Below are 19,886 nucleotides of genomic sequence, written 5' to 3'. Positions count from 1 at the left end.
CCACCCTGCTATGTAAGGAAGAACTCTTAAGACTTGATAATGTTGTTTGTAGCAATGAAACGCGTAGTGTCAAAAATAATACTCTGTGGAAATATTGCAATGTTCAATTTACTCTTGCTCTATATACCTTGAAATTTTAAACAAGATAGCTCAATTGTAAGCTCAAGTTATGCCTCACGAAAAAAAAAGAACACCGATTGATCGAGAATAAATACACTTCCTATTATTTCAAGTCGTTGCTGTTACATGTTGAACTAACTTTCTTTCGCCGAAAGTGTGATTTATATCCCTCTACTCCAGTGGTTCCCAACCCTTTATGTCTAGCGACCCACCTTTTAATTTTTTCCATTTTCGCGACCCACCCCTACCCCACCCATGATTACACACACACATACACTTACGTATGTATGCGTTGCCAGATCGTGCACAAGCACTGTTACGCTATTGTTTTCGTTTCAATGTAATAGGCAAGCATTGCACCAAGATTTTTTATGCTAAAAAAAATAATAAAAATGACACATATATAAAAAAATTATATGGTGAATCAGTTATATTTGGTACATTTTCAAGAGCCACGCCGCGACCTACTTAAATTCCGCCCGCGACCCACTGGTTGGGAAACGCTGCTCTACTCTATTAAAGAATTTGTCATTACTGATCGATGTTAGCCACCTCATTATTGGCTATTTCTGCTGATAGGTTGGCCTTGTTCTAAAATAATTTCGATCAATCCCTTTAAATGTGGCGGGTGAATTCATGTTATGCAATTTTTGTGTGTATGCCAGTAATATGTTGGCTCCCGAAGATGAGAACTGGTTATAAAGGGTGTAAAAGAGATAAAATGCGTCGCTATGAAGTGGCTAACGAATAGGAGTGCCGCATCTGACCAGTCTTAGGATTTTTGACTAATGATGATGATTTAGGGTACTTATTTTTGTTTCAAATGCTCGCAGAATGTTGAATTTATATTTTCCGCGTGCTTTAGATTTTCATTTTGAAACTATTCCTCCATTTTTTTTCTTGATATTGCTGCAATTGAAAAGTTAATGATGGTGAATGACCGGACCTTTCAATTTTTCAGCGCAAAGAGTCGCAATCCACTATTTAGGAAATTTGCCATTCTTAAAATGATATTTATTTGCGATGACTAGTTCGGATACATCGTATGATTGTCAAGTCATTTTTTTGATTTTAATTTCTTCGCTCAGCAATTTTTTTTTTGTCTCACGTAATTTTATCCGAGTTCGTCACGGTGAAATGAGCGATACTTATCTGCGGTAATGGGAGGAAATTGCTTCGGCATGTTTCCGCGTCACCTCTGGTGAAAGCATTCCTCACGTGTCGAGGCATGAAGAATCCGGCAGATGCCAGAAAAATTTGTTGCTAAAATTGTCTTCCATGACTGATTTAGAAATTACTCGGAAACTTGAACATTTGAATTGGAATTAATTGCTTTTCATCATAAAATACCTCAGATGGAATTTATTTTGGATAAAAACGCATACAGATTGATAAGTATCCTTAATTTCAAATAATTTTTGACTTATTTCCTTTAAGGCGGTTTCAAACTGTCAAATTCCGTTCAAGGCTCGTCGAAATTGTCGCATTTGCACTTATTTCTCACAAATTTTGTTTGTACTTGTTCCTCTCAAATATTGGGATTTGTGGGGCATTGCTTTATTATTGCGTTTACGAGATTTATGAGGCCGAAGGAAAATAATTGCGCTCAATTTAATACTATATTCAACAAACATTTTGTTGGAACTGAGACGCTTATTTTTTATGATAAAGTATCTCGTTTGAGTTCATATTATGGAAGCCTTTTCTAGGATTCAAGCCAATTAAATATCACGATGCCGCTTTTCTATGCAATTGGGTAGTTTCCTTCATCAAAGAAAACGAAATGCATTGATTCCAATTCCTTACCCACCATTAGTGTATTCATGATGTACAAATTATTTGGTTTTAGAAATCCCAGTTTAGACGAATGGCAACGGTCAATTTTAACCTCATTTGAAAAAGGCCAGATTGGCGCCCATGCGTTTTCCACTCCACGTGACGTCTCAGGGAACTAGTTTCTATGCGAGTAGATAGGAGTTTTACACTGTCTGAGATTACTATAATGCATGTATGAGGCACAGAGCTCAGGGAATCATCTCTTAATAATCACACATTAAAAATACCTAAGTTCTTATTCAAGCCAAGCGCTACCTGCTAGCAGCCTGCGTCGTATAAGCGCTCAAGCCTCGCCCCAAGGACCTTACACGCCGACAGCTGGAACCAAAAATACGTCACACGGACTTTTCCCATCATTCCCACTTAGCCGTCGCGTTTTCGTGCGCTTGAAATTTTTCACATTTCGTTTAATCGCGAAAAATAGAAATCGTCATCGAAAATCTAAGAGCGTGAAATGCGCACTCCAGGAGTAATAATCTTTCGATTTCGGCATAAAAAAATAATAGGAAACCACCCTATTGAGAATGTATTAAAGAATGTGTTATTGTCCCCTATTTAGGTCTTTTTAGCTTTGACGGCAATCCATATTTTCATACTTTTCGCTGTCGTATGGGTCGTATCGGGAACTGAAGTGTTGTGCGCCTTTCTGCTTTTGAATCCGTGCTTGTTTTGACTCTGCATAATGCCATCGCTCTGTCCCTACTGTCGGTTATTTGCCTTCGTTATCTTTGACGTCAGGCATTTCCGTCGGCGAAGTTTGTTTACCTTTTTGGAGTGGTGATTCAGAGCTGTTCATTAGCAGACTGTATTCCATTCAATATGGCTTCAAAGGGTATCCCTTTGAGACTTGTGCTTCAGAAGAAGGGTACATAACTTTTGATTGGCCTTTTTTGGTGATGGGTTTGCCGTTTTATTGTCGAATGTAGACAAAAGAAACATTGACGCAGCTCAAAATTTGGGGTTTATCAGGGTGTCCAACGACTGAAAAAATCGGGATTTGTGCGTGAATTTTTAGGCCATGACTAATACTTGAATAATATGACTAGTACTTAGACTTTTAAAAAAATCTAAATATTTTCATCAGCCAATATTCAATTTTTCTGTACGGCGCAAGAATACTTTATTGCCTTTCTTATTGTTTGTACAGTCAGGTAGTGTGTTGTAGATTTTTCGTCCCATATACACAAATCATCGTTTGAAGATTGCCTGATTAGGTTTGATGAAGCTTACCTTGCCCTTTCTTAGATTGAATCTTAAAGAACTATCAGATAAATTTGGCTTGAAATGCTACTCACAACATATAAAATAGTCTATTAAGTGTGCATTCAAATATTGCATTATTTTAATAAATTGACATGACTTATGAGCAAACCCGCTGGCAAAACACTGGGGTACACGGTCTAGCGAACGGGAAAATCGGGAATCATGCATGAATTTTTAGTTCCTTGAAATTTCGTGAATTTATTATGAATTTTTTCTTCGACCTGGAATTTCAAAATGTTGTATATCATATTCATTTCACATAAAATTTTGCCAGTTCAACGCCCATTTTCTGGCCTAAAATGTGCTCGACGTAATTTTAAGTGCAGTTACCAAGTAGAATTTTTTACAGTCGCATCGAAACGTGTAATTTCAGAGTATAAAATAGAAATTTCTAGCATATTGACTCAAGTAAGATTGAAACACTAAGAATAGAATGCCATATGACGCCATTACCTGCGTACGAGGTCGAAGCAGGGTCTTGGCTTGCTTTGAATACATTTAAATTATGCATACAATAACTATCCTATTCCTTGTCCTTTTAAATGCATAAATATAATAACATTTAAAAGTATTGAAGTAATTTAGGGTGTTTTAAAGTTGTAATCTACGGCAATCTTTGTAAAATTTCGTGGAAAACTGGGAATTATGCATGAATTTTTCTGCTTTGATTAGCTGCACACCCTGACTGGACTATTAGCTCTAATTTATAACAAAGATGTAACAAATATATAACCCCTGTTCCCTGGGATTTTCGCCCTGGCAGTCTTCCCCTTATGTAGACCTCATATAAGTCTTATCTAATTGTGTCTGTATTTTTTTTTATTGGGAGGGGAGTGAAATGGAGCGAGGGGGTTCCAAAGATAAGAAGTTTCATGTGGGCAGCTAATTACATCTACATGCTACCATAGAGTAAGTATATAAGAGTATACTTACTCTATGGTACTACTCCGCAAGCCTCTCATTAAGGCGTGTGGCAGGGGGTGTTATGACACCAGCCGTCTACATATAAAAAGCACATGCTCAAACAAGATTATGACTAGTATTTATTAAACCCCTTCATGGTTCGGGGGAAAAATGAATTCCCGTATCTATCCGTTCGGCTAAATATCTCTCTTAATTCATTGCCTCTGTCGGACCTGGAGATATTGTGGAGCTCTAAGATGATGTTCTCCGTGTCGCTCCTAAAGATATCCAATCTCAATTTCTCAAGCAATCTAAGCCTAGCGCGCAGCCTCCCGAGTCTCCAGCGGCTCCCAGCCTAATAGGGCGGTTTCCTATTATTTTTTTATTGCCTAAATCGAAATATTATTACTCCTGGAGTGCGCATTTCACCCTCTTAGAGTTTCGAATGACAATATCTATTTTTCGCGATTAAACGAAAAGTGAAAATTTTCCAGCGCGCGAAAACGCGACGGCTAAGTATGAATGCCGGGAAAACTCCGTGTGACGTCGTTCTGGTTCCCGCTGCCGCAACTGAGGTGACCTTGGGAGGAGCCTTTAAGCTAGCAGGTAGCAGAGTACCCTGCTAGCTGGTAGCACTTGGCTTAAATAAGGATTATTAATACCTTATCAAACGAAGAAAACTTTCCGACCTTATCCAGTTTTAATAGGTGATTATCAAGAGATTTCCCTGAGCTCTGTACCTCATGCATGCATTGGTAATCTTAGACGGTGTAAAACCCCTATCTACTCGTATAGAAACTTGGTCCCTGTAACGTCACATGGAGTGGAATCGCATGGGCGCCAATGTGGCCTTTTTCAAATGAGGTTAAAATTGAGCGTTGCCATTCGTCTAAACTGGGATTTCTAAAACCAAATAATTTGTATATTATGAATACACTAATGGTGGGTAACGAATCGCAATCAATGCATTTCGTTTTCTTTGATGAAGGAAACTACCGTATTCGCTTAACATGTGGGTAACGCTGTCTGTACGCAAGCTATCACCTTGGTCTGTACGCCCGTAGCAGTTTTTGACGAACCACGCAGCCTTCCTTTGTGTTTTATTCAGTTCACGGATTAAATCTCTCTGCACCGAATCCTATATGCTCGCTGCATATCAAGTTAAGGTCGGACGAGTACCAAATAGCATCGTTCTTTTACTTTCTCATCCGAAAGCAAAAATAAAGAAATCCGAGAGCAGAAAGAAAGAAAAAATCTTCTCACGATACGCTTGACGAATCCTAAATGGGTTGGATGATTTATGATATGAATACTTCTCTGCTCCATTGAGCCGCAATTGACGCTGCGCTATTTTGGTAACTGCGTTGACAGTTATAGACTCGATGTTCAGGCGTTGCTGGTAATCGGTATTTGGCGTTTTATGTGATAATGGCGTCATTTTGTTATGTGGCTATTTCTCGAGCATTATTGTGTTAGATGTGTCATTGCCTTTTTTGGTTTATTGTACTTAAATTGTGGTTTTTGTTTGTAGTCCCAGAGAGGTGGTGTGTATTTTTTGTTGTCTCGAAAGATTGTTCGAAAGATTTTGCGTTGTAGTTTAATCATTGTGTAGTTGTTTTAATCTTGAGGTTATCTTGTATATAAGTGTTGCGGACGAACCAGGGAGCGGACTGTTGGTGTAAATGTGTAATTGGTGTGGAGCCCCTTGCGGAATAACTTAAAGTTTATTGTCGTTCGAAATAATGTATCGAGTCAGATTACTGGTTTTGTGTTTACGTTATCTTGGGTAGCCTGCCAATTCCGGTAGCTGAGAATAGTCTTCTGTTTACACTCTCAGACTCTGTTATCTCCGTCGTAAGCCCAGCTTATGTGATATATCCCTTTATCCGTCTATAAAACTTATTATCAGCCTACCACCTCCCTGATAAACATGCAGTTATTCTATTTTACCGTTGAACTATATTACCCTCTTGGCTCCCCGTCTCCCCGATCTATCCTACGGTTTTTTCAGTATTTGATAGTATTAAACCAGCTACATAGCGGTAATGATTATTATGGTCTCGTTGTCAATTTTTATCAGAATACGGGGCTTGGCTGCGCATTAACCGAATCCTGAGGCCAAAATACAGATCACCTGACTTGTAAATAATACCCAAAGCACTCTGGTTTAGCAAATCGAAGTTGTAAGTTGACAATTATCTGATAATCATGGTATCATGAGAAACTTATTATATAATGTAATTAAAGCGGCATCGGGTGAAGTCAAGTAATGTAATTGGGCCACATAATATTTACACAAGAGTCGCCAAAAAATGTTTATTAGAAAGAAAAAGAAGAAAAAGAAATAAAATACTAAAGAAAACATTATTATGAATGAAAAGTGAGTGCAATTTTACACCCCAGCACAATTCAAACGTCAAAAATGATTTTTTTAAAGGTATTTATAGTACTAAACTTGACTAGTTTCAACACTTCTTCGCACCTTTGTACACTGAACTGTTGACGGCACACCTTAACTAAATATTCACAATGTATTTGGTAAATCCTAAATAAATATATTTATGTAAAAGCAGAAGATAAGCAAGATCCGGAATAGAGAATTTCAAAGCCGGAAAACTTAATGTATATATGTTTACGTTTTTCGATGTTGATGCCGTTGGTACCTGAGATCCCGGCGGCCATCTTGCCCGTTTCAGGCAGTTTTTCGCAAATATCTTTCTTATTTCATCATGGTTTGATTGGTTGTGCACCCTGCGATAGCACACTGTGGCTGAGCATGAAAAACGAATTTACGGAACACAATGCCAGAATATAAATTGCGAATCGCGATGCGTGAGAGTTAACTTCGGTTTGCTCCCTGGAAAATCGAGTCCAGTGTGGAAATGTTTTTTTTTCGCTGTAGGTCGAGGTTAGCCCATACCTCGCCAACTCTCGTGAGTATGGAGTCGAAGTATACGCGCTGAGAAACTTGACATTCATCGGTTTGTGATCATTGACATCGATTCTTTGTCCATATGGGAAATGCGTGGTCTAAGTTAAGGTCGCCAGGTTGTTGTCAGCAATTTGATGGCTGTTTACTCGAGGCTTTTGATTGTATCGGAGTACACACAAATACAGTACATAGCAGGAAGTAATCAATGATGGATGATAGCAATAAGGTTCGTAAAGTATCGAAAATTCGTGTTTGAAATTCGTATTTTCGATACTTCCTTTTGTCTCTCCGATACTTTGATTTGTCATTTTGAAACGGTGGTATAATATCTGAAAATATTTTTAATCTTGAATTAAAGTGCATATCTCAAGAATTTTGTGAATCCAAATGGCATTCAAATCGAAATACATTGTGTGAATGAGTTTCTAGTATATTCCTTCGTCTCCCCTAATGGTCTATGTTCTTTGAAATTTTGATTTCCTGCTTGTAATTAGGCCTGCATTTTTCTGTTTTTTTTTAGAATGCGTATAGTATTATTATGTTAGGAAATTTCAGTTTTTTATAAAAATGAGATTCATTATTCCTTACGTTCAATCATATTTTATTTTGGCCTTCAACTTTTAAACATGTTTTGATGAAAAATAAAATTTGATAATGTCTTTCTCCTTAAGGGTATGGAATACTTTGTTATTTAAGAAGGTAATTTGATTTGATTAAGGGTATATAATACTTTGTTATTTAAGAAGGTAATTTGATGTTACGATGGAATTTTGTGTAAGAAGTCTATATTTGTTTTTGTAATTCTTATTTTTTATTCAATATAAAATTTAGGCAGTAAATTATATTTTGCATCGAAAATACTGTTGAAATATATTTTGCGCATCTCTGGTTTTGTGCAAGTAATCGAATTTTCGGTAACGGTTAAGCCTCCTTCTTGAATAAGTTGTTGAAATGTTTATTCAAAACATCGCAACCGGCAGCTGGAGTCGCAATCGGCTTCTGACTTGTTGAGTTCATCGCCGGTTGGTCTTCCGGCACTGTACCGGGCATAATGTGAAAGTTTCCATTTCATTGCATTCACTAGAGCACTTGCACCGACAATGCAGCTGTGAGTGAAAACGGCATTATTCAAAATGTATACTTTAACTCGTAATCTACTCGTAAATGACGCGCGAGGTAACCTAAATATTATAGCCAACTTTGTTATTCTTAAATATTTGATTCGTGACTTGAGACTACGTACTGGACGGAACTTTCCCTTATTCATTTTCATTAAAGTAAATTTCAGTGTCGAATCGTTTAATTTTTTTAACATTGTCGTGGAAGAAGAAAGGTGGAATTAAACTCAATTTTGAATGTTTTCCGAAAGAGTTAAGAGTGCAATTGTGAATCTGAAATTAATTCACTTGAAAACAACTACGATTTCATTCATTAGTGAAATTGTAATTTTTACATTATGTCTTCCCTCAGTCCTCATTGTGACTTTATGCCGCCCTTCACCACCAAAATTCCAATTACTGTGTAAAATTAAAACAAAATCACCTTAACTTACACGTTTTCGCTATTTGTAGAAGGTATATTTTATGCTACCCTGAGGGATAAGGGTTATTGAAAATAAAGTGTAGAAAGTCTAATTATACTTGCTTCATTTTATTTGGTCAGAAGAGCAGTACAGAATTACAATATTCTCCGTTTCCTAATTGATCCCTGTGCGTGTATGGGTGACCATAGATGTGATTGTAGATGCATATCACAAATCACTTGAAGAAATTAAGTGGTGCGGCGATTTAGCTCGTAGATGTAGCCTGTGAAAAGAGACCGATATCATTTTATATAGTACAAATTTCAAGCCAAAATAATAACAATTGACGATTACTTAAAATAATATTTAATACATTTTGATTGTCTTCCTGCCAATTTTTTGCCTTAAGCATTACTTCCGCTGCTTCTCCCTGGATGATACTGCTCTATTTGCTCGTTTCCAGAAGTAATGGTGAACGTTGAGAACATTTGGTGAAAAAGTAATACTCTAGGTCCTCTAAGGAAACAAGAATTAAAATTGAAATTGTTTTAGAATTATCCGTTGAGGTAACACGAATGTTTTTATTTTCCTACTCTAACTACGGTAAGGTATGTAAATTTCAGATAAAGACGTTTATTAACGACGGTGTAACTGCACTATTTGCTATGAAATTCTTTAAAACGGTAGTTTAAGTTTTAAATCTATATATTGTATACAAAAGAGGATATCTGTTTGTCTGTCTGCTATGCATTTCCATGCAGCTGTAAGGATTGCGACCAAAGTTAGTTCATAAGTGCATCTTATTCTCTCGAACCCCGTAGCGCTACTTTTGGTTGCATGCGATGAGTTCTTTGCGTCGTTTTCTCACTACCGTTTGTTACGTCGCGTCACACACGTTTGAGGTTGAACATCCTGCCGGGTAGGCACACCTCTTGACAATCCCACAGGGGAAAAACTCATAGGATACTACACTTGACTATTAATCCTCTCGGTGCAAAATCTTTTTACTGGGGTATGCGCACACACGACATTTTTGGCCTACTCACGTAAATACTCGCACAACGATCAATGTTGTGGAGTGGGATAAAAGGTGATCTCTTGCGCGGAATAAAGAAATTGATATCTGTAGGCCGTAACATACCTGCTTAGTTCCTTTGCCTGAAAATCCTTCTATGTGACCATGACGTTTCCCACTTCCATGGTTAATATCCTCCCCGAGCAACGCCTAGTGGCCTGCTAGTAACTATTTAGTGTCTTGATACCATGTTATAATACTGCCAATCGAGTGGGAGTTATAATATTTCTTCCGAGAAAATCATGAGTTAACATCTTAGGAGACTGGATTGTTTTTCATATGGCCTACTCTCCGTTATCTAGAAAGTTTTAAGATAAAAGCATGAACTTTGATTGAGTAAAACGTTTCGAAAAAAGACGTAAGGTGGGGATGCCGCGTCCTTTTAATACCACCTGTGTTGTGATCTGTGCTGTATTAAAACGCTTTTGTGGCGACGAGCAACGCAGGCAGATGGGCTCTTAATACGTAGCCAGAAAAACTCTCCTCTTCGTCTTACCTACCTTCTCTGCAAATATTATATTACGCTAGAAATTCGCCCGATACAGTTCGTTTAAAGATCGTTTTACTTGGGGCACGTAATTGCGCCTGTTGGAACTGCATTAATTTCTCATTATGGCGTGCAATTTCGCGAATGCCCGAACGAAATTAGAACGGGCTCTTTTTCGCATGTGTTATAGCAATTTACCTCTTTACACGACGTAATTTTGACTGCGCCTTCGTACACACGTAAGATTGTGCGATAACGTGTTCCGTGCAAGAAGGTTTTAAAACTAGGTAGCCGCAGCGCGGACGTAAGTTTTGGGTATGATCGAGTTTATTTTGGAGGATTACCGATACGCGGTGGTGTACTGTCGGCGTAATTCTGATTTATTTTTTGTATCATGATTAACTCAAAATGTAGTCATACCAGTGCTGAATGACTACGCGCACTGTAAAATTAGCCATTTTGTCAACTTCATGAACTTTGTAACTCAACCTAGGGAAAACTACGTCTGCAGCATTCATCATCCACAATAAATTGCAAGCATAAATGTAGATCATTAAATGGCTTTTACCTATTTTTAAAGCGCATATTTTGTTTTTAATTAACGGAAATTTTTTAAATATTATCTAGTCCTACAGTTTACCCCTTAAGAAAAAATGAAACAACGCATGTGTTAAACGCAACCCAAACGTTCAACAAAACAAAAATTTGTAGTCAAATTTTCTTTAAATTTACGTATTATTCATCATTATAGCATGCATTGAAGTTCAGATATAAATTTGCAAAGTACAGCGGAACATCATATTGACGCCGACAGTAGGTTAGAATTTCCCTTTTTTCTTGGCACTAGACTCCGTTCAAGGTATATGCTCGACTCACCGTCAGTCCTAAGCGTTTCGCTTACCATCCGAAGTTCTCCCATCATAGCCACCAAGAGGGCTGCATAGATGAGGCGCAATTCCATCCCATATTTCTGTTAACATTTCGGTCGCATCTAATCGGTTTTCATAAACTTCCGCGGCGCGGTGATGAGTGGAATGCGATCCACTTTTTCCAATAATTTTTCATTCTAATGTTTTTAATTGCGAGGAATAGTATTGATAGTAGTGTATGTGATAGATTACATTATCATGTGTATAAATTTGGGTAAAAACTGCTAATTATACTTTATTTTTCGGTGAAACTCGGATCAATTTATCCGTCAACGACACGAGTGGCAACTGTTGTAAACCCATTTAAATGCGCGGTGGGTGACAGCACATTTAGAGGCCGCCTCAAGTATCCCCTTTTATAATATTGGCGAAAGGCACTTTCCCCTCCACTCGCCGTAGTTCTGCGCATCAAGGGGCCACCAAGATTTGATCGTATGATTGGACCCCCGGATATTATTAAAGAGGATTCTCCATTTGGTTATACAGTAAAACCACTACTTACGAACAATGACGTAATGGCAAAATCAGCAGAGCCGGAACGCAAAACACATTAATGTGTTTTTTATAGCAGGTAATTATTTACACGTTATTACGATTTTTGTTTTAGTTGCGAATGCATATATTAGAAATTTTGAAGCAACAAAATTGATGAAAGTGTTATTTGACTATTATGTCTCTTGTCAACCAGCGCCGGAGCGGCGTTCCGTCGCGTTCCGGCAACATGACACCACTGCATACGAACTTTCGACTTTCGAACTTTCAGACGTACGAACATTCAAAAACTTCATGAGTACTCGATATTTCAAATTTAGCGCCTTTAAAGTTGGCCGATGCAACGCGACGTGGAGTATTAGAACTCGCACTTTGGGAGCAGTCTAAAAAAGTATCAATTTATCAGTTGTGAACTTCGGGAACTGTTCAACGTTTCGCCCGTTATTCCTTCCCGCGGCCTGTGAAATGTTTTCTCTCCAGCCGAGTAGTAAGCGTAGCTGGTCAGTTCGTCACCATGTTGAGTTATTGCAAAAATGTAGCGTAGTGTTGCATTCTACGAGATAACAGCGCTTTTCGATGCCTTTGGTAAGGCCGTTTTACACGGGGCACGTACTTGCACAATCTGACGTGTGTATGAAGGCGCAGTCAAAATTGAGTCGTGTTGAGCGGTGAATTGCCAGAACATGCGTGGACGTGAGATGGCAAAATAGCCCCTGTTCTAATTTCGTCCATGCCTTCGCGCAATTCCACGCCATTGTAGAAATTAATGCAAAGTTCTAACCTGCGCAATTCCGTGCCCCGTGTAAAGCGGCCTTTTGGCCCGTTTCGCATGGACTTGGACGGTCCGCGGTGCGCGGAGAGCGGTCGCTGCTGCTAACATAGGTGCGGACGAAAACTGCCCGCTTCCGGCACAATGTCAGCTGTGTGTAGCCTGACAATGTGGAAGAACGTCATACTGCCAAATACAATTCAAGCAATTGCATACCAGGTTATAAAAAAAACGGAAGAAAAATGCCCGTCCAAGGAGGTTTTGAGTGCACCCTATTGTGGAACAAAGAAAATTAAATGCCGCTTTCTTTACCACATTTACTGAGCTACGTGCTGATGAATATAAGTTTTTAAATTATTTTCGCATGCCCACTCCCTAAACAGAAGACCATTGAAGTCAATGTAATTCACTATACATGGCAAAAAGACGCACTTGCACTGTTATCTCCAAGCTCACTGTATTTCCGCCGACAAATCTGGTATGTCCGCATCAGCCGACCGCGTTCATTTGTAAGCACAAGCCTGTCTCTGGGGCCCGTATCCGCGCGGATGATCCGCTGGGCGGAGGGGCCACGTGGATGGCTCCTCCGCGGGCGCACGGTCCGCACTCATGTGTGATCTTCCATTAATGTCAATGGAACCGTACCCGCGCGCGTAGCGCGGACGTCCGCGCATATGTAAAACGTGCCTTTGGTTTTTCTGCTTACAACTAAGGCCTCGTAGCGCATCTCGTTCATTCATCAGGGACATACTGTAATATGTGCTGTCTCCAACCGCGCATTTAAATTGGTTTACAGAAGTCACCAGTCGTGTTGCTGTCGGGCATAGCGATGCAAATTTCACGGCGAATGTGATGTGTTGATGTGTGAAATTCAAATTATAATATTTTGTATCTACTCAATTGCATCAATATTGACAGAGGTATTCCATTCAATTGTTTAGAATTTTTTCTATTTCTCCATGTAAATTTTTATAGAATTCACTATAAAAATGTTTGTAAGGTGCATTTTAATTTATAATTTACGAATGAGTGTTTACTTACGTCATGTTCAATTTTTTTTACTTATAGCATTAAAAAGGGGAATTTTTAATTATGAGATAATTTTGAAAAATCATTTTTATTTAATAGGCAAAGCATGGGGAAAATCACCTTGGCCTATTTTATACAGTTCCTCCAGATGTCAAACAATTGCTTTTTCAACACGGCGGTCTTCCTAAGTCCTTTGAGAAGCAAGTTAAGACGTTTGGAGAAACATGTATAATGGTTCGACCTCCTGCTTTGGAAATAATGGAATACATGAAGGCTGCTGATTATTCTGGTCCTGCAATTCGTTATGTTTTATGTATCCTTTTGATCATTTTATGGCTATGATTAACAATGACCATGTTTTCTTATGGATGATGTACACTGTTCTCCCTATGTGATTTAAGGAAAAAGTGAGTTCATTGCTTACTTAAATATTCCATGTTATTAGGATGGTACAAGTTGTTGCTGGCTGAATTTCATCTCATGAGACAAAACTGTGCTGCACATATTAAAATTCTCATCTTGGTCTCTAATTTTATGGAAAAAAACTTTGTTAAAGAATACTTTTTGATGAGTATCCTCTCAAAATTATTTCAAAATTCATTGCATTTATATAATTTAAAGATTCTGGTTGAAACCGTAAAAAAAATTCGAACTCTTCTGATATATCCATGAAAATCTGATGATGCTAGTAAGATTGTTTTTATTGCATCATCTCAAGTGTGCCAGCTTTTGAATACATTAGAAGCGTTTAAGGCAAAAGTACATCATCGAAAAGCTTTTCCTCTGGAGTGTTTATTGATAAGTATACCAATATAAACATAAATTGTTTTACTCTATGGATGTGTATCCTTATTTACATTGGCTTTATGTGAATGGCCTCATGAAAGAGTGTTTGATTTGATAGAGACACATTATTTTTGCTTTGACAGTTATGGTTGTGGCTGAGTCAACTTCCAATAGCAGTTATAATATCTGATTGATACTAGCTGGAGATCATCCCTGGGAAATTTTTTGCTGCTACATAATTGCTGTTGGTTATTTAATAAATCGCTTTGATTCTATATGTAAGACTTTGGTATAGGTATTATTAGCCCGTGCTTATTTTGAAAAACCCTTAACTTGACCTCAGTTGGAAAGGCTGGCTGTGGGAAAACCTTGTCTTTGTGTCATATTCTTCACTTTGGCCTAGTTTCTGGATTTCTTTTGGTCCACGTGCCTTGGGGTAATATTTTTTATACTCAGTTTTTGGTTTGTCTGTGGCTTGTGTTCTTGAATGAGCTTCTCCAACTGATACACTTAATTGACAACTGCAATTTTATTTCAGTACCTAATTGGTTTAGGAGATGTAAGGAATCATCAAATTCTACCACACGGGATGGTTTTATTGACCTACCGCTGGATGCTGCAGCTTGGCTCATTCATTTTAAAAGTCAAAATGCTCCATTGTTACAAAAGTTAAACGTATGTATGGATGAGTATGGTCCTAGTGTGTAGAGTAGGTTATTGAGTGCTTTCCCGGAAAATAAACCGTGTGAAATGCTTTCCGGAGTGCCACCAGGTCAGGAGGTAGAGTGCTGCTAATTTTTTGTCAAAGGGTCTAGAAGATCATTGCCAATTTGGACATCAAAGCTTCAAAATTGTTTCCAGGATGTTCTCACCATGTTGTTCAATGTCTCTTAATGACAGTGTTGCCTTGCGATCCTGTCAATCTGCATTAAACTCCACTTCTGACCTGAAGATGCTGGTGAGATTGTTGGCGAGTCTGTCATCAGCAGGCATCAAAGAACGTGGTGGAATCATAGAAACCGTGATCATGTCTACAGCTAATGGCAAAAACCTTTGTAAGAACTGGACATCAATACTTTGGCAGCATTCCAGCTGCTGTCCTAGTGGCAGTCCCTAGAGCTTTTCACACAATGGATGGGGGCTAGGTAAAGGCATTACCTGCCAAACTGGGGGTTTATGGTTTGAGTCACACCTGGATAATATTTATACAGGACAAGGATGTTTGTAATTGTCTGTTATTACCCTCAATGTAAAAGGGCCATAGAGGCTGTTTTCATTTGCATTGGAATACATAAATGTTCAAATTTATGTACAAATGCCTGCTGCATGATGCTCAAGGAGATTTGGCTCAATATTTCATGACTCTAGTCATACACTGCTGATCCTTTGTTCATGAGAAATGAACATGAATTCTCTATTTCTTTGTCATCATCAGTCGCAAAAGCTACTACCAATAAATAAATATGTTCCACTAAGTAGCATAAAGTTAAGTAATAAATTCTTTTGAATGAGTTGTCTTAACTTTTGCATGAGTTCAATCAAACATCTGACTACCTTTAGTTATTAAAACATTTTTAAAAGTTACATTCAGTTTCTGAGGGGATTTCTATTTTAATTTAATTCTTATTTCCCCTGGTGCATGTCTGCTGATACTTCAGGATGCAGAAATCTTGTGCATATAATGCGTAGATTGTTTCAATTTGCCCTGGTAGTAGCTAATGGAATATCTGTCACTCAAAAGGTATTGTCTTTTACTTTCCAGTTGACGATTAACAATGAATATGTTTGGAGTAAGCGAGAAGTGACAAACAAAGGTGCCCCACTCACAGAACTAATTGATCTGGGCATAAATAGGATAAAGTATGCTTCAGAAATTATAGTTGCTGTTATTAGAGAGATAAAGGAATTATCAACTAGTGGAAAGTGAGTAAAATATTTTTTAATTACATATATTTTGTAGTCAACGACTTGGTAATATTTTTCCCATCAAGAAATTGGACAAATTACAAAATAAATTTAGGAGGGAATATACTCCACATGCTCATCTCCAAGTTTCAAATTACTGTTTCCCTTTGCAATACAATTCATTTGATCTTGATCTTGATAATTTTTTTCTAGATGCAAAACTCTAGTGGCATTAGATGGCTTCAATGCCTTTTTTAGTACTAAAACCCGAATCAAATCAGATGATAAGTCAATGGTCTTGCCGTCAAAAGTAACCCTAACAGAGGCTTTTCTGGAAATAACAAAATTTGATTGGGTAAGTTTATTTCTATATTTATTGAACCTCATTACTTTACTCTCTTATGAAATTAGTTTTTGGTGGGTACCATTTATATTGATTTTACTGAATGTAACATTATTTTCTTTAGTGTAATGGTGGTGTTGTTCTCACTGTCGATCAGCTAGCGGCATGTGATGACAGAACTGGGTCAGATTTCCCTATCTACCAGCTTGGACAGGAGGTATGTATCAGTGGAAAAGAGCTTAATTAATCCAAAGGATGTCTATGTATTTTTAATTCAAGAAAAATAGTATGAGAAGTATTATCTTGTATGAAAAATTGCTTTTTATTAAAAATGCTTCTTTTTTGGGAGGAGTTGAAACCTAGGTGATCAGACATACATATTTCATTTGGCACATTTTACATTTTTAAATAAATGAGTATCCAGCTAACTTTTTTCAATGTAGCCAAGTGTTCTGACTTTCTACATTTTAAAACGGTGTTGTACTCGATGTGGAAGCAGTGGTGCCAACTCCATGGGGCTTGAGGGGGCCCGAGCCCCCTCATAAATTAGTTATGGGTGTGAGGAAAAAATGTTTCAGGCTTGCTGAGTTTCCCCGGAGTGTCCAAATATCGAGATTCTAGTTATCAGGGCTCTAATGTTGATCATATGACTCTTCTAAAATGCTTAAAAAACTTAAAACTCACTACTTATAATATTTCCTGGGGCAAGATCCCCGGTTTGGGCCCCCCCAACATTTTTTGTAAGTCGGCATCCCTGTATGGAAGTACTGTGTGTGTAATTGTATCTCCTCAAAAGTTGCTATTTTTGAGATACGTGTTGTTAGAAATTAACCATTGATATCCTTTTACCTTCCTGTATAGTGTCCTGGTATTGAGTGTTTTGATTTGGTCGGGACAATTATGTAATGGGATTTTGACATAAGGGTCAAAAGTGGGGATGTGCGAGTAGTGCTTTTTGATCTCGAGTCAAGTATCGAGTCGAGTTGAAAACTACTGGTGAGTATCGAGTCAAGTTGAGTTTGGTCATTTCTGGATCTGGCAATATGACAATATATGCACCAACTTATTCCGATTTTTCCTATCCCCTTGAGAATTTGTCATTCTGAATGCTTAGCTTGATGCAAAAAGGAAAAGATGAGAAATGTTGATGCTAATTGTGTCAGAATTAGGAGATGTATGAAAATTAATGTGTCTGAAACAGTTCCATAAGTGCAATTGAAATGAACTAATCTCTAATAATACATTGTCAATTTAATATATGTATGTGTCCAAACTGCTAGAAAGAGCCCTGAATAAAAGCATTTGCACATTGTAATAAAGATTGCATACGTAAATGAATCATGCATAATTTGATCTTTTCAAATTCTCATGCAGAAAAGTCAATTGTTCTACATGATTAGGTCGCAGGTTTTGACGTCCCCATATCACACTATTACTGCAGAAAATTGTCTTTCGCAACTTGTGTGGCTGGACAAGTACTTTCTTGACAAAATTGCTACTTTTGAGAATTCTAGGAATTTTTATTAAAAATTATGTTAACTATTTTTAAGGATCTTGAATCTTCATGGACTTAAATTAGACTCTGCGAACAAACTATAAAACTTAGCTTTATCCATATGGACCAAATTTTTTTCCTTAAATTCACACTTCATGTTTAATCAACCTTAGCAACTCTTGTTATGTTATTTCAAGAAGGAAACAAAGTGCAGCAAAGGACTATACGAAAATTAAAATCGGATGTAAGTAATATTCAAATAGGCAAAAAGATGGCACTATTTGTGACGTCAAACAGGGAAAAATCAGCATTGTCCGCTAAAGCCGAAATGTTACATGTTTATTCCTAGACATCTAAACAATTTTTATGTATTCTCCCAGCGTTTGGATTAAGAAAGTGGGGTAGGGTATAAAAGTATCGCACAGTAAAGTACAGTTAGTCCTCATTCTACGTCACCCTGTTTAACGTCATTTTGCGATAACGTCACGAAAATTTTGAGACCGTCACTCGTTTATCGTACCTTCAGTTCGCGATAACGTCAAGGCTTTTAAATTTCACGCGAGAAAAAAACGCGAAGCGGCGGGCATTGCAGGTTGTTCGTTTTGTGGGCGGTAATACAGTCAGTCTAAACGAAGTGTAAAACGGTGTGTTTATTGTTAATTGCGATTACGGTTTTAGCAAATTTTCTGGAAAATGAATTCTTAGGCAGGTGCGCAACGTTTTACTTGACATAATGGTTTTCAGGAATCTAAAAAGTTATTCCAAGGAATTTTTCTGTGTAGAACTCGGAGCTTTTGTCGTCACTTTTTTCGCCGTGTTCACAATAATTTTGGTTCCTGTAACTGCGACGATGTTTCAGCGATGATGATGCCCAGGCGACGCTCGCCCGGGCGACCACGATAGAGAAGCCGAAAATCAAATGTGGGAAAATACAAAAATATGGAGAAGGATTTCTACATCTATATGATACCCCGCAAGCCGCCTAAAAGGCATGTGGCAGGGGGTGTTAGGACACCAGCCGTTTACAGCTAATAAAAAAAATGAAGTGCTCTAACGAGGTTGGGGCTAGCGTTTATTAAAGTCCATTATGGTTCGGGGGAAGAACGGATTCCCATTTCTATCCGTTCGGCAAAACACCTCTCTTAATTTATCACTTCTATCGGACCTGGAAATATAGTGTGGCTCTAATATTATGTTCTCTGTGTCGCTCTTAAAGATATCCATTCTCAATTGTTCAAGCAATCTAAGCCTAGCGCGCAGCCTCCGAGTCTCCAATGGCTCCCAGCCTAATTCGCTTAACATCTGGGTAACGCTGTCTGTACGTCCGTAGCAGTTTTTGACGAAACGCGCAGCCTTCCTTTGTATTTTATTCAGTTCGCGGATTAAGTCTTTCTGCACGGGATCCCATACGCTCGCTGCATATTCAAGGTGCGGTCGGACGAGAGCGAAATAGCACCTTTCTTTCACATTCTCATCCGAAAATCTTCCCACAATACGCTTTACGAATCCTAATTTCTTCAGGGCTATGCCGCAAATATTCTTTATATGTGTACCCCACGTGAGGTTCGAGATTTACGTCAGTGCTGCTATTGTCGTCAATGAAGACAGGAACTCGTATTTATGCCTTTTAAGCATTCCCATCGTAAAAAATACCCCAGATATGATACGCTAAAACTTTTTCGCGTAGGAATTTTGAGGTCTAGGAGCCGATATTCACTTTTTACATTGTTTCTTATGAGATATTATGTTTCGATTAATGTCATTTCGTTTATCGTCACATTTTTCAGGAACGGTAAGTGACGTTAAACGAAGACTCACTGTATGAGCAACACAGAGGTTAACTCCGATTATTCCGAATACACCGCCGGGTCGGAAGACTGTCCACTGCCACGGCTGACGAATACGTATTCAGTGCCCACATCAACAACTATGGTGTGTACAGCAAGCTGAGACTCCCAGACTAAGGCATTAGAATGACTTGACTTTAAAAACGATAATAT

At 38.1% G+C, this 19,886-nt stretch overlaps 1 protein-coding gene and 1 long non-coding RNA gene across 2 annotated transcripts in view; one reads left to right on the top strand and one right to left on the bottom strand.

The window, feature by feature from the left end:
• The window catches only part of LOC124169589 (28S ribosomal protein S29, mitochondrial), a 29,898-nt gene that overhangs the window by 9,095 nt on the left and 917 nt on the right, over positions 1-19,886 (top strand). The window contains exons 3-8 of the mRNA XM_046548226.1: positions 13,457-13,670; positions 14,487-14,579; positions 14,682-14,818; positions 15,906-16,066; positions 16,262-16,403; positions 16,516-16,608. Coding sequence (XP_046404182.1) covers positions 13,457-13,670; positions 14,487-14,579; positions 14,682-14,818; positions 15,906-16,066; positions 16,262-16,403; positions 16,516-16,608 — 840 coding nt within the window. The remainder of the gene's footprint in view (positions 1-13,456; positions 13,671-14,486; positions 14,580-14,681; positions 14,819-15,905; positions 16,067-16,261; positions 16,404-16,515; positions 16,609-19,886) is intronic.
• LOC124169592 lies at positions 8,686-9,870 on the bottom strand. Its single transcript, XR_006867159.1, has 2 exons — positions 8,950-9,870; positions 8,686-8,859 (listed from the first exon to the last, which is right to left on the bottom strand). It is a non-coding gene; the product is annotated as an uncharacterized LOC124169592 (long non-coding RNA).

This window comes from Ischnura elegans, chromosome 12 (genome assembly GCF_921293095.1).
Source record: "Ischnura elegans chromosome 12, ioIscEleg1.1, whole genome shotgun sequence".
Taxonomy (NCBI): Eukaryota; Metazoa; Arthropoda; class Insecta; order Odonata; family Coenagrionidae; genus Ischnura; species Ischnura elegans.
Note: the sequence above shows the minus strand (reverse complement) of the source record. Positions and strands in the feature narration are given on the sequence as shown.